At 39.8% G+C, this 15,845-nt stretch overlaps 1 protein-coding gene across 1 annotated transcript; it reads left to right on the top strand.

The window, feature by feature from the left end:
* Positions 1–9,649: 9,649 nt before the first annotated feature.
* LOC110739637 lies at positions 9,650–10,111 on the top strand. Its single transcript, XM_021920086.1, has one exon. The coding sequence runs from the start codon at positions 9,650–9,652 to the stop codon at positions 10,109–10,111; it is 462 nt and encodes a 153-aa protein (XP_021775778.1).
* Positions 10,112–15,845: the final 5,734 nt, after the last annotated feature.

The following is a 15,845-nucleotide window of genomic DNA, read 5'->3' as shown; positions in this document are numbered from 1 at the left end:
CTTCTTAAGCTTGCATACCTTTCCAGCGTTGCTTGGATCAACAAAACCTTATGGCTGTGTCATATACACAGTTTCTTCCAAAATCCCATTCAGGAAGGCGGTTTTGACATCCATCTGCCATATTTCATAATCGTAATATGCAGCAATCGCTAGGATAATCCGGACAGACTTTAGCATTGCAACTGGTGAAAAGGTTTCATCATAGTCAATCCCGTGGATTTGTCTATAACCTTTCGCCACCTGTCTAGCTTTGTATATTGATACATTTCCATCTTTGTTTGTCTTCAATTTGAAGATCCATTTGCAAACGATGGGTGTGTAACCCTCGGGCAAATTCACCTAGTCCCAGACTTGATTTTCAAACATGGAGTCCATCTCGGATTACATGGCCTCTTGCCATTTAGCAGAGTCGGGGCTCGTCATAGCTTGTTTGTATGTCGCTGGCTCTTCTCCATCCATGACTAGGATGTCCTGATCTTCAGTTAAGACAATACCAAGGTATCTGTCTGGTTGAGATCTTGGCCGTTGCGACCTACGAAGGGTAATAGGTTGAGCATTTACATTGTCTATTTGATTTTGACCAATCTTATCACCTGCTTCTAAAGCATTTTGATTGTCAGTTTTATCAGGTTGACAGTGTTTCTCGTCCGCTTGAACTTCGTCGAGTTCGATTTTCCTCGCACTTGTCATTTTGGAAAGGTGTTCCTTCTCTAAAAAGACACCATCACGAGCAACAAACACTTTTTTCTCGAATTCATTATAGAAGTAATACGCTTTGGTTTATTTTGGGTAGCCCACAAAGAAACACTTATCTGATTTTAGGTGAAGTTTGTCGAAAATTAATCGCTTGACATATGCTTCGCATCCCAAATCTTAAGAAAAGACAACCTAGGAGGTTTCTTAGTCCATAATTCATATGGAGTGTTTTCGACAGCTTTTGACGGAGCGCGGTTCAGTGTTAGTGCCGCAATAAGGAGTGCGTGTACCCAGAATGAGATAGGAAGTTCACTAAGACCATCATTGGTCTAACCATGTCTAACAAGGTTCGATTTCTCTTTTCGGATACTCCGTTCCATTGACGAGTTCCATGAGGTGTCAACTCTGAAAGAATACCATTTTCTTTCAAGTGATCGTTGAATTCATGGCTCAAATATTTGCCACCTCGATCCGATCTAAGTGCTTTTATCTTCTTGCCAAGTTGATTCTCAACTTCATTCTGAAATTTTTGAATTTCTCAAAAGGATTCAGATTTATTCGACATAAGGTAGACATAACTATGTCTACAATGAATTTGTCTTAGTTTTGTTAGCGGTATCAACATTTTTCTAATCATATGTAAAAACATGCAATTTCCATTGAACATATATAAACAAGACATTTTGAGACAACTATTGTCAAAGTCTTACGATCAAAGCAACTAGGTGTCCAACACCATAGATCATAGTATGTTCAAAAGCATGATGAAAACAACCATTGTTTAATTACAAGTTATAGACAAAATAAATGTGCCTACAAGCACGACCAAAAGACCATCTTCGTCGTCCGCTCGTAGTTGCACATCCAATTGTGAAGCCCTCTCACTTGGTTCCTGAAAAGGCAACGTACAGTGAGTCATATTTGGTATCCAATACCTATGAATAGCTTTAAACACAAGTGTTAAGGAAGATACCTGAGGCAGATGCCACATTCCTCTCCTCCTCCTCTCGGAAGAGCTTTCATTCCCTCTCATAGTGGCCTTGCTCACCACAGTAGAAGCATCGCATCTTTGCCTTGACCTTCTTGAACTCCCTTCTCCTTGCTTTCAAGGGCCTCTCGGTCACTCCATAGCTGGTGGCTCGGCTAAGTAGTTGCACCACCTCCATTAAAGAGCGTGTCTCCTTTCCCGCAGCTATATGCACTCTAAGCGCATCATAGCCCGAGTGGAGTGAAGCAAGCAAGATATGCCCCGCCATCTCATCTTCCAATGAGATTCCGAGAAGCTGCATGTATTTGAAGAGCCTAGTCATTCCAAGCACATGAGGTTGGAGGGGCATGCCAGGTCTCAATTTGGCATTGTAGACCTTTGTCCAAAGCCTACGTCTTTCCTTAGCAAGATAACCCACATTCGGTGGCTTTATCTTCATGTTTGAGAGTGACCTAGTCAAATCAAACACGAGTCCATCATAGTTGCCATTGTCACTCTTGGTGACTCTTACATTGACAACATCCTCCAATGATTTGAGGAAAATATCCGGTAGATAGAAGGAGAGCTTTTCCTTCCATTCTTCCGGGATGGAGTTAGCCATAAGTCGTGAGACTTTCTTGCAATCGGAGGACCATTTTTCATGAGCCTCATCGGTCATGATGCCCTTAGAGAAGAATCTTGGCATGGGAGAATCAATAGTATACTCTAAGGAACAATTCCGGAGAGTTTTCCTGAGTTCCTCCTCCCACTCCTTAAAGTTGACCAAGTTAAGACAAAAAGGCCAACTTGTCGGGGAGTTCCGGGCACATAGAACTGTTGTTTGATTTACTTGCAGACATGTTTCTTCAATTGAAAGAATTTGAAATGAAAAACCATTCATATAATCAATAAGTTTGAATTTAAAAGCGTTCATGCAAATATTCAATCTTATTGAGCATTTTATCCACGCATAAATTTTCCCTTTTGGCGAGAATAAAATTATTCCGAGATCCCAAAAATCCAAAAGTGATTAAGCATGCTTTGGCATGTCTTAACACTAGATATTTAGGGTAAGCAATCCAATTGTTAATAGCTCTAAGCTACTCTCGGTTTGATAAAACGTCGCATCTAATGCATTCTTGACGTTTTATCTCTTTTGCCACGACATCTAAGGACTCCTTACTGATATCGTTGAGCTTAAACAAGACAACTTGTATACCTAGTATACCTTACGTTCCTAGGGAGGTAGTGATGCCTCGCTTTGGCGTAGCCCATCACGTACGCGCATTAGTTCAGTAAGTGTTGTTCTTGAAACGACAAATTTTAGCTCATTATATTAAGGGACCTAGGGTTTCTATGTTGGTTGATTTAAGTGAACTTAACTAATCATCGCAACATTTGAAATCCTAGACATGCATCTAACACTCAAAATATATATAAGCACAATAATATATATATATATATATATATATATATATATATATATATATATATATATATATATATATATATATATATATATATATATGTGTATGTATGTATGTATGTATGTATGTATATATATATATAAAAGGCAAAATAGATGCATTTGGCAACTAGCATGACCCCTTGAAATCTTCAAATCTTCAAGAGTCTTCATCTTGGCTCGTCTTCATTGAAACGCCATCTTGAGACATCTTCGCCAAAATAAAATTACTAGCTACTACGACTAGGGTTAATCTAAATATTAAGGTACAAAAATACTCAACAGTACGCATACCGTATTTAGATTTACAAAAATACGTAACGGAACGTAGTCCATATTTTCTATCCTAGTTGGGTCCCACTAGTTGCCATTTTCACGAAACCTGTGAAACATTACATTTCCATTCATCCATTCACTATATGTGAATGGCCTATGCATTTTACGACGAAAAACAAGTAAAATTGCACAACACGCGAAAACTAGTAACTAACTTAGGTGGTTAATCCGATTAACACGCCTAATTAAAACTAGTCAAAGTTGTTTAACATATTATGTTTATTAATTAAGGCGCAATTTGTTCACGAAATTACTCAAGCTCCAACTAAATTCCGCATCCAACTTAATTAATCTAATTAATTAAGCCGGTAAACCCAAATTTGTCAAAATTAAAATTTTGCAAGAGCCGGAAAAATCGAGGTCTAACCTCGTTAAAATTTTTAATTAAAATTAGAACGGCAAAATTTTGCAAAAGACGATAGCCCAAAAATCAAGCAAAAACGTCCACCCTTAAAACACAAGGGTTGTGCACCATGGCTGCTAGGCAGCCCCTTGCGTTGTGTGTGGTGCAGGCTGCTAGCTAGCCTTGGTGACGCTAGGGTGTTTTTGCCTTGATTTGCGTGCCGTTTCTCGGAATTTTAATCCCGATTTACGTGTGACGTAAAATTAATCTAAATTTATTTTAGAATTAATTTAGGGCAAAATGAAAATAAAATAAGTCCTTAATCAATTTTAATGGTGCACAAGCCTAAATCGTCCAAAATTTCCTTTTAAAATAATTTAGGTCTTTCTTTGATGCTTAAAATTAAAGGGCTATACCCAAATATTAATTTGATCAATATGCAAATTAATAATGATTTTGACAAATAGGGAGTTGAAAAATAAACCAATCATCCAATGAAAATTTTTTCAACTTTTTAAACTTGTGTAAAATAACAAGACTACATCTTCCAATATGAAGATTAGCCAAAAATAATCACAAGTACTTGAACTTTAAGGACTTTAATCAACACAAAATGATTAAATCCAAAAATTAGTTCAACCATGGAATTTAGAATCAAAGTTCCAACCATTTAAACTCTCAGAGATTGGATTTTTAATATACAAGGAACTTAAAATTTCACATTCACAATAAACATTTACACTTTAATGCAATTGATTTGCATGATTGTGAAATAACAAGTTTATGTGAAAAATTGAACATACCAACTTAAGCACACATTATGACTTCATAACCATGCTTAAAAGGATTTATAATTGCTGTAGATTAGGGAAGCAACAATGCATTTAATCTACCCTTGACATGCTTAAATTAATCAAGGTATAAAGATTTAAAATTTTCGTCAAAAACGAAAAACCCCTCGAAAAACATATTTCTGGGTGGATTTTGGCTTCTGGTCAACTTAAAAGGATCAGAAACGATTTAGAATATCGATTCCACCCAAAAATCACTATTTTTGAGTCGAAATCTGGGTTCGTCAGCCAAAACGAGAAAAAATACGAGTTTTAAAATTAATTAAAACGAGCTTCTAATCTAATTAGAAAGCACAACCAGAAATTTAAATCCATTTTAAATCACCTTAATTAATTACAAATTGCAATAATTAAAAAAGAGCGCGGCTCCGATACCGCTGTTGGGTTTCGTAGCGTCCAACGCTACGCGGAAGAGAAACCCGCCTAAGACCCACCCCAATAATTAAAGCAATAAAGCATGCATAAACATAATTAAACAATAATTAAGAAAAGGGATAAAGAAGTAATACCCTTGAAGCGTGCTTCGCTCGCAAACCGATCTCTTACTTCGAAGCTATTAAGCCTCACAAGCGTGACGACCTCAAACGGCTCGTACCCACAACCCGACCCGAACGATCTTCGTCTCGAGGGTTAGTCGAGACTTGACCAAGTATAAAACTAGAGTTTTACGAACTTAAAGGTTTTCTCAATAATAGAGATGTCTTTTTGAGTTCCACTCAAGTTGTTTCCCAAATGCCCAATCTTGGGGTATTTATAGGGAATGGCAACTTGCATCCCCATTTCATGATCAATGTGGGATAGTTGCATTTTCTACTAATTTATTTAATTCCAAAATAAATTATAAAACAATGCAACCACAAATCAACAAGTGGCATGGCTCTAAGCCTTGGTCCCCACCTCTCACAAACCGCCACCGAGCAAAGGGAGTGAGCTGGCTGCAAGCCTTGCTGGCCAGCATGCACAGCTAGCAAGCATCAGCCCCAGCCAGCGCATGCGTGCTGTTAGCGAGCCACGCTTGCTGCTGTGCTGGGCGAGGCCCCTCGTTGCTGCTGCTTGCTGCCTAGCGCTGCTCCTAGCTCGCTGTGCTTGGTGCTACCATGCGAAGGCACGCACACAAGCACGTAGCTATGCGAAGGGTATGCACACATACGCAAGCATGCATGGCTAGCACAGCGTGCTGCTGCTGCTTGGTGCTGCCATGCGAAGGCACGCACGCAAGCTAGCACGCATGTTGCTGCCATGCGAGGCACGCACACACACGCAAGCACGCATGGTGCTGCGATGGTGCTGCCATGCGAGGCACGCACACACGCAAGCACCTAGTGCTAGCGATGGTGCTGCCATATGCGCCTAGTGCTAGCGACGACGCGCTTAGCACACATGGTGCGTCTAGGCTTGCGCCTAGCCGTACACAGTGCATGCTAGCTCGAGCTATCCTAGCGTTCACATGGCTAGGCCATTGTGATGCTACGGCTACGCTCGAACTTGTTGGTTGTTGATTTTGCCACGCTCGGTCTCGACGCCCTAGTTCGATATCCGACGTCTGTGTTCGTAATACTCTAGTGACTCATCAAATCCTTCGGATTAATTCGTCTGTTCGGATCGGCAGTTCGTTTGGGTTCAACCCGAAGGGTTTAGTTGAGACAAAGCTGTAATATTAGTTGTTCACTAATATTACAGATCGGAAGCGGCCTCCACCCAGGCATTCCGATCACTTGATCTCACTAAAGAATTAGCTACCTGATAATTCTGAACCCTCTATCAGAATAATACACTTGTTGGAAGGACACCATTCCTTTCCCCACCCCCGGCAAAGCCGCCTGCTATGGTCATGATTTGCTCCTCAATAATGTCGGAGCTTATAGCAAGATTTTCGGGCTTTTTGGACGACTGCCCATTATTGGCCCGGGAGTTGCCCTTGGATTTCACAAGGTAGGGCTTCAAAGCCCCCTCATCAGCCAGACGGTCCAGCAACCGCCTGAGGCTATAGCAACCATTGGTATCATGGCCTAAGTCCTCGTGAAAATGGCAAAACTTAGACTTGTCCCGGCTTTTGATGGGACTCTTCATTGTAGCCAGTTTTTCTATAGATAACCGGACTTTGACCTCCATGAGGATGGAGGAGCAATGTTTGTTGAACTCGTACTTAGGGACATACGGTCTCAACTCCTTTTTCTTCTTCTGGGATGACTGACCGGGGCTATGCCCTTCAATGTTGTCGGGAAGTACCTGCACCAGGCGACATCATCCAACCCCTGCAAGTACATGAGGTTGGTGTATGCCATGAGGTGATCTTCCAGGTTGGTGGTGTCGTCATATGCACCCACCAACACGTTCTTAACCTTGGTCGGCTCTCGGTTATCTCCCTAGAGAAAGCTGAAGGTTGTTTCCCAAGGTTTAGCAGCCGAAGCTGCCAGTCCATAAGCTGGACATTCTGCGCCGCCTGACCCCTGAAGAGGGTCGGCTGCGTGTAAGGAGACCCATAGGGCATGTATGGCTGTTGGGCACATACGGAGCCTACTGGATAATCTGAGGGCCAGTTCGGGCAGACATGCCGCCAGAATGACTCTCTTGGTTTGTCCCCGAATACCCCATTGAGGTATTAGGGAGACTGTCTGAGAAGGTCGACGTTGAAGCCGACTCAGACATTCGTTGACTTCTCTTTTGCAGGAGAAACATTCGAGCATCAGAGAACGTCTTCTTTAACCTATCCGGCTGTACAAACCGAATAGCCTTCCTTTGCCCCGCTTCAGGGAAGTGAAATTTCGAGAGGTCCACCGTGGGCCAATCCGGTCCAAGCGGTTTCGATGAGGGGTGGGAACCCGGTCTTTAACCGGCTTCTTCCTAGGAGGAGATCGAAGGCTTTCTCCTCGAAGGGGTAGACTTCTTCCCAGAAGGAGATGGCTTTTTGGTTGACTGACCCTTGTGGGAGCCTGCCTTCTTGCTGATCAGATCTCTGATCTCTCCCTTGAAGCTACTCATGAATTTCATGAGTTCATCTCTAGTTACAGGGACGGCACCCTCAGCCGTTTGGGCTTGCCCAGCCGGCTGGCCGGTTGGGTTGCTGGTGACAATTCTGTCCTGGTCCCGTTCCTTTATATCTCTGGGACGGGACCGCCTGGATCTGAATGACCCGTCTGGGGCCATGTAGGCTTCGACACCTTGGTCGTCGCCACTATCTTGGTCCGTTTGGACCTTAGGTTCGGCCAGAGGCCGTTTATCTTAGTTAAGAGGTATAGAATTGTGGGATGCCATTCTGGAAGTACTCTCCCCACAGATGGCGCCAATGTTTCGGGGTCTTTCGATGTGTCCAGCGGGAGATTTACAGCACCAGAACTGGGATCGACCGCCTGTACCTGCAAAAGCACGAAGACTCCGGCTGGTTGGAGTTCCGCCTCCGACGATCAAGTTAGAATACGTCTGGGTTACAAAGGATGCGGAAAGTAAATTAGTCTCTCGGATTCCGAGAGATTCTGCAATGAATATTGCTCAGTAAGTGTGTATTTATGATTGTGTCAATTGTGTAATCAATGAGGATTTTCCTCTATTTATAGCAGATGAAGATCTGCTCCCCGTTAGGGTTACAATGCCACGTGGCATCCTCTGATTGGACCCCCTTGGACCTTTACGAGGTTGACACGTGTCAGTCCTCCATTGGGCCACGAGGCAGGGGTAATTTTTACCCCAAACAATACCATATTTTAATGTATTTCTGTTATGTACTGTACTTTAAATGACTAGTCATGTACTTTTAATTTCTATCATCAATAAAAGTTTGTATGATATTATTCTAAACTAAATATTTATTTTATGAAGATATGGATATGCCTGAAGTTGCATCCGAATATCAGTGCCTTTTGGACAGTGGAACAACACACACTATCTTGAAGGATAGAAAATATTTTTCCACAACTAAAGTTGTTTCAGGCAAATGTAAACACTATTTCCGGGTCAGCAAAATTAATTGAAGGATTTGGAAAGGCTTGTATAATGCTTCCAAATGGAACAAAATTGATGATCAATAATGCTTTATACTCGAGTAAATCTCGAAGAAATCTCATAAGTTTTAAAGATGTGCGTCAAAATGGCTATCATTTAGAAACAATGACAACTGGTCAAAAGGAGTATTTATGCCTCACGGCGGAAAAATATGGCAAGAAACACATTTATGAGAAATTGCCAGCATACTCTTCGGGGTTATATCGTATAAACATACGACCCGTGGAAATCAATATTCATTTGATTATTTTATGGCATGATCGTTTGGGACATCCAACAACTAGGATGATGCAAAGAATAATAGCAAATTCAGTTGGACATTCAATAAGAAATGTCAAAATTCCTCGGTTGGATGAATTGACATGCTCTGCATGTTCACTTGGCAAATTAATAATAAGATCATCTATGAACGAAATTGCTATTGAATCTCCAAAATTCCTGGAAAGAATTCAGGGGGATATTTGTGGGCCAATTAATCCGGCATGTGGACCATTTCGATATTTCATGTTTTAATTGATGCTTCTATACGATGGTCACATGTCAGTCTGCTTTCAAGCAGAAATGTTGCTTTTGCAAAATTACTTGCCCAAATTATCAAATTAAGAGCACAATTCCCGAATCATACAATAAAGAAAATAAGACTCGACAATGCTGGGGAATTTACATCCCAAACATTTAATGATTATTGTATGTCAATTGGAATTGATGTTAAACACCCAGTAGCTCATGTTCATACACAAAATGGTCTAGCTGAATCACTAATTAAGAGATTGCAATTGATTGCAAGACCATTATTAATGAGGTCAAAATTGCCTTCATCTGGTTGGGGACATGCTATAATACATGCAGCGGCACTAATTAGATTGAGACCTACAGTTTATCATAAATTCTCACCACTACAACTTGTTTGTGGTCGAGAACCAAGTATCTCACATCTAAAAATCTTTGGTTGTGCTGTATATGTTCCCATCGCTGCACCCTAACGAACAAAAATGGGTCCACAAAGAAGGCTGGGAATTTATGTTGGGTTTGAATCCCCCTCTATAATTAAATATCTTGAACCATTGACTGGTGACTTATTTACGGCTAGATTTGCCGACTGTCACTTTAATGAAGCAGTATTCCCAGCCTTAGGGGGAGAGAAAGTGGACCCACGTAAGAAAGAAATAGAACTTATTTGGAATGCAACACAACTGTTGATGTTAGACCGACGAACAAATATGTGTGAACAAGAAGTCAAGAAAATTGTTTATTTACAAAGTGTTGCAAATCAATTGCCTGATGCATTTGTAGACACAAAGAAGGTGAAAAAATCACATATACCAGCTAAAAATGCCCCTGCACGTATTGAAATCCCAACTAATAATAAGGCCATTGAGAATGAATCTCAAGCACGCAGAAAGCATGGGAGACCACTTGGTTCAAAAGATTCTAAACCAAGGAAATTGAAATGATTGGATGGAATAGAAAATGAGACTAATAATGTTCCCCCGTCAGAAGGTCAAGAAAGACCAAATGTGGATGAAAGTAAAGAAAATGATGATAATCCAAAAGGGGACGAACAAGAAGACAACCCTACGGGGAATGAACAAGATGTTCAAGACGTCGATAACAATGAAATTTCAATGAATTATGTCTCTACCAAGACTCATTAGAATAGGAAAGATGTTATCGTGGATGAAATATTTGCAAATTCCATCGCAATCGACATTGTGTCTGATGAAAATGATATTGAACCAAGAACAGTGGAAGAATGCCGACACAGGAGTGATTGGCAAAAGTGGAAGGAGGCAATGCTGGCTGAGTTGAAGTCACTTGAAAAACAAGAAGTTTTCGGAAAAATAACTCTTACACCAGCAGGTGTAAAACCCGTTGGATACAAATAGGTATTTGTGAGAAAACGTAATGAGAAAAATGAGATAGTTAGATACAAGGCAAGACTTGTAGCCCAAGGATTTTCTCAAATTCCAGGGATTGATTATGAAGAAACATATTCTTCAGTAGTTCATGCAACTACATTAAGATTTCTGGTAAGTTTGACAGTCACAAAAGGACTGCAAAAGCGATTAATGGATGTAGTGACGGCGTATTTGTATGGGTCACTCGATACAGACATTTACATGAAAGTCCCCGAAGGGCTAAAACTACCAGAAAACCACAAGCCTAGACAATTACTTTCCATAAAACTAAAAAGGTCACTTTATGGATTGAAACAATCTGGAAGGATGTGGTATAATCGTCTTAGTGAATACCTTGTGAGAGAAGGGTTCAAGAAAACCCAAATTAGTCCCTATGTTTTCATAAAGCAATCACAATCAGGATTCGCTATTATTGCAGTTTATGTTGATGATTTGAATATCATCGGAACCCCAAATAAACTTGAGAAAACTGCAAAATACTTGATGAAAGAATTTGAGATGAAAGACCTTGGAAAAACTAAATTTTGCCTTGGATTGCAAATTGAGCACTTGAGTCATGGTATTTTTGTCCATCAATCAAACTATACAGAAAGAGTTTTGAAAAGATTTTTCATGGACAAAGCAACTCCAATCAACTTTCCAATGGTTGTTCGTTCTTTGAATATGAAAAATGATCCATTCAGACCCCGAGAAGAAAATGAAGAAATTCTGGGTCCAGAAGTACCATACTTAAGTGCAATTGGGGCCTTAATGTACTTAGCTAACAACACTAGACCCAACATAGCTTTCTCTGTGAATTTGTTAGCCAAGTACAGCAATTCACCGACATACAGACATTGGAAGGGAGTCCGACACTTACTCTGATACCTACGAGGGACACAAGACCTTGGTTTATATTATGAACCAAAACAAGATGTTGCGCTCATTGGGTATGCAGACGCTGGATACTTATCGGATCCTCAAAATTCCAAGTCACAAAATGGATATATGTTCACTTATGGCGGCATTGCAATATCATGGAAATCAACAAAGCAGACATTGACTGCGACATCCTCAAATCATGCAGAGTTGATAGCCCTTTATGAAGCAGGACGAGAATGTGTATGGCTGAGGTCGATGATTAGTAATATCCAAGAAGAGTGTGGGATGAAAGCAATAACAGAAAATCCAACCACCATCTTTGAAGACAATACAACATGCATCTCTCAAGTAACTGAAGGATATATTAAGGGAGATAGGACAAAACATATATCCCCAAAACTATTCTTCACACATGATCTGCAAAAGGGTGAGGAAATAAATATCCACCAAATTCAGTCTTGTGACAACCTTGCCGACCTATTCACCAAATCACTTCCTTCCAAGAAATTTGAGCAATTAGTTCACAAAATTGGAATGCGACATCTTCGTGAACTATGTTGAAATCAGGGGGAGCATTATATGCACTGCACTCTTTTTTCCTTCGATCAGGTTTTTATCCCACTGGGATTTTCCTGACAAGGTTTTTAACGAGGCGGTATACCAAAGCATATAATACAATAATATTGTTGTACTCTTTTTCCCTAGCTATGGGTTTTATCCCATAGAGTTTTACCTAGCGAGGTTTTTAATGAGGCAACATATATTTTTTCTTTTCTATATGAGTATGGGCATTCAAGGGGGAGTGTTAGAAGATAAGTCTAATAAGGTGAATGTCAGTTATTGATTTGATTATACAATGCTCATATAGGTCCAAACACTTGTGAACTCATATGACTAAATGTGAGTAATTATTGTACTCTTAACTCATGGCTATATATATAATTCCATGTAAGTGTAAAATGATACAAGCAAGAATATAGTCGTAGCACTACTACAATTTCACTTCTTCTTAATTCTTCCTTCACTGATTAAAAACTTTTTTTCGATAAAATCTTTAACAATTTTATCATTATTCTGATTGTATCAGTTAGCTTAGGGGCTACAATTATGAGCATTGATAACTGATAAGCGGCACTTAGGCGTTACATAGACGGCACTAAAACTGAGCCGAATGTATGTAGGCGGCATTTTCAATTCACAAGAGCCGCATGTATATGGGTTTAAGCCTTGCCGCATGTATATGGGTTTAAGCCTTGCCGAATGTAAATGGGTTGAAGCCTAGCCGAATGTACATGGGTTTAAGCCTAGCCGAATGTATGTGGACTTAAGCCTGTAATTTTGGGCATTAAAATGCCATCTAAGACCGAGCGGAATGAATTTGCACGACACTCTCACCGGCACCAAGAAAGCCTCCTGTGAGTATAAGAGTCAAGCCATAAACCATCCGCTTTAGAGGCTTAGTTTTGTTTAATGAAGCCGAGCATGTTTTCCTTAAAGCTCAAGTTCATGGCAAACAAGTATGGAATACTATTAATTAGTGCCACATGCTACCAAGCTAGGCGTTAAGCACAAAAATGACATGTAAAATACAAGTATATATCAAGGTGTCGTGTAACTATTAAGCTGACCATCAAGCCCAAATATGGTAACTTTTTATTGTTTTTATTATTACTATCATTGATTCATTAATTGAATTCAATAAAGTTCGACGGCCTAAAAAGACCGTTGACACTCCCGTTGACAAGTTCTAAAATGAACTTTAGAAAAGTTAGACAGTCTAAAAATGACCGATCAACTTATTTGATTTCTTGAATTATTTTAATATTGGATTAAGTCTCCCTCAAGGGCAGCATACCGACCGGAAAAGGTCTAAAAAGTATGTTGAACTGGCTTTTTTACATCCAATAAATGTTAGATATGTCTCCAGATGGGAGACGCACCGCCTGTGCAATGTATAGATGGTAAATCTAACCTAACCGTCCACTCTAATAAAGTGAGACATTCGGCGACATCCATTCGGGTAAATTCGCTTATAGAGAGCACCTCCCATTCGGGTGTCACATTACTCTATAAACTCGTACCATAAAAGGCCCAACCGACTGTCTTAATTAGGACCAGGTTGTAGTCGCTTGTAATTGCGAAATCTAACGTGGGACTATAAACGGCTTAATTAACCGTCTGTCCTATGGATATCAGACAGCCTCCTACCACCTGGTTGCTTTAAATTCAAAATTAGCCAACTTAGTAAGGTCTCACAATAGCTGAACCAACTAAGTTAACCGACTCAAGTTGTCTGTAATTGCAGAAATGCAACACCGGCGGCAAAATAAGTCATCCGCCCTATGGGATATCAGGCAGTAATTTGCCACCTGCCTATGGGATATCAGGCGGCCATTTATCACCTGCCTATGGGATATCAGGCGGCCATATGCTCCCTGTCTTTCGGATATATATCAGGCGGCCATTTGCCACCTGCTTATGGGATATCAGACGGCCATTTGCCACCTGCCTTTGGGATATCAGGCGGCCATTTGCCACCTGCCTATGGGATATCAGGCGGCCATATGCCCTCTGCCTTTGGGATATCAGGCGGCCATTTGCCACCTGCCCTAAAATTAAAACTTGGTTAAGTTTTGTAATCGAGTAAACTAATTAAGTCTAGTCAAATAGCTCCAAGCCGTCTGTAATTGCTAAAATGCAACACAAACGGTAAAGGAGGTCGCCTGCCCTATGGGATATCAGACGGCTCCCGACTGCGAGTCTTGAAGATCAAATTGAGTCTTAATTTGAACGTACATACGTTCCATTAAATTATAAAAATAACACCTAAAAAGGTTCAACTATTTGCAGAAATCTTAATAGCCAAGCAAATGTCTCAAGAATATTTTAAGTCGCCCAAAGGTAATATGATCGCCATAGTGGGGCTGAAAGAAATGAGAGTCGACATCTATCTAGTTCAGCGGCAATCATTATTATGATTGATTAACTTAGAAAATGTCATACCATTCAAAATATCAAAACTTTCCAAGTTAATCAAATCTCTCTTTTATTGAACTACACAAATGTCGACCAAAGAGACTTTGAACGGCAGCAAATAAAGCCTTAATATAATTTCGAAAGGAACAATCCCTCTTAAAATGAGAAATTACTCCTTCCGAGGGGCTAATGTTTAGGGTAAAAATACCCTTGACATATGGACCAATGCCACTACGACACATGTCCCTAAGCTAGCGCTCAACGAGCCAATTAGAGCATGACACGTGTCACTCAATGATAACGGGGTAAAAATGAGCCTCAAGCCCATAACCCTAGAAACCGTAAAACGGTGGGAAGCCTATCTACTTAGATTAAATAATCTAAAAGGCACATGTCCCAATGCACTATAAATACTGATCATTTACATCAGATGAGATAGAATCAATATCCTCCAAGTGCAATGACTCCCAAAAATACTCTCCCTTCTCTCTACCTTCTCTCTCTAAAATACCTTTTTCCGGTCACTAACTTGATCGTCGGAGGCGAACCTTCGGTACACCTGAGGTTCGTTGTTTTGCAGGTGACCGGGCCGTTCGATTGTTGAATTGCGAATTTGTCTCCCGCCGGAAGTACACCCCCCTCCCCCTCTCGGGTGCGTACAAAAATCCCCAAAATAGTCACTATGTTTAATATAACGTCAGTTGCGTGCATATAAACCTCTGGTCCACAATAATATTATTGTAGACTAGGTTCACGCAAGACATTTTATTTCAATTGTGTCAATTATTTAAAAATGGAGGTAGTACTATAAAAAAAAAAGTGTTGCAATTAATTAGAAAGAAATGACAAAAAATTAAGGATAATGCTATATGTATTAATATTTTTCCTAATTTGGTATTCATTTTGAAATCCATGACAAAATCACGTGTAAGGTCCCGTTCACTTCACCTTATTTTTGCTGAATTAAAAATATTTTTACTGAACTGAAATTATTTTTGCTAAACTTAAATTATTTTTGTTGAACTAAAGTTAACTTTACTTAACTGAAATTATTTTTGCTGAATTGAAATCATTTTTATGGATTTTCTATTATATTTCTTCTTTAACTTTACTGATTTTTACTGAACTGAAATTATATTTACTGAATTAAAATTATTTTTACTGAATTAAACTTAATAACTAAATTAATGAAACTAATGTTATATATTCATATATTTTTCTATTTTTCGCTTCTTATATATAGCCCATTTTCCAAAAATTAAAGTGAGGGGCATATCTTCCCCTTACTTAAATATGAGAACTTTAGCTACTGTTGAAAATGAATAGTACATTGGCTATTTTGCCCTTCCTCATAGTGTTTGCCCTTCCTCATAGTGCATTGGCTGTTTTGCCCTTCCTCTTCTCTCTACATGAATACTAAAATGGCTTTTTT

Source organism: Chenopodium quinoa, unplaced genomic scaffold (assembly GCF_001683475.1).
Source record: "Chenopodium quinoa cultivar QQ74 unplaced genomic scaffold, ASM168347v1, whole genome shotgun sequence".
Lineage (NCBI taxonomy): Eukaryota > Viridiplantae > Streptophyta > Magnoliopsida > Caryophyllales > Amaranthaceae > Chenopodium > Chenopodium quinoa.
Note: the sequence above shows the minus strand (reverse complement) of the source record. Positions and strands in the feature narration are given on the sequence as shown.

Bases quoted from the DNA above. Each gene is read 5' to 3' on its own strand.
- LOC110739637 (XM_021920086.1), top strand. From the start codon at position 9,650: ATGGGTCCACAAAGAAGGCTGGGAATTTATGTTGGGTTTGAATCCCCC.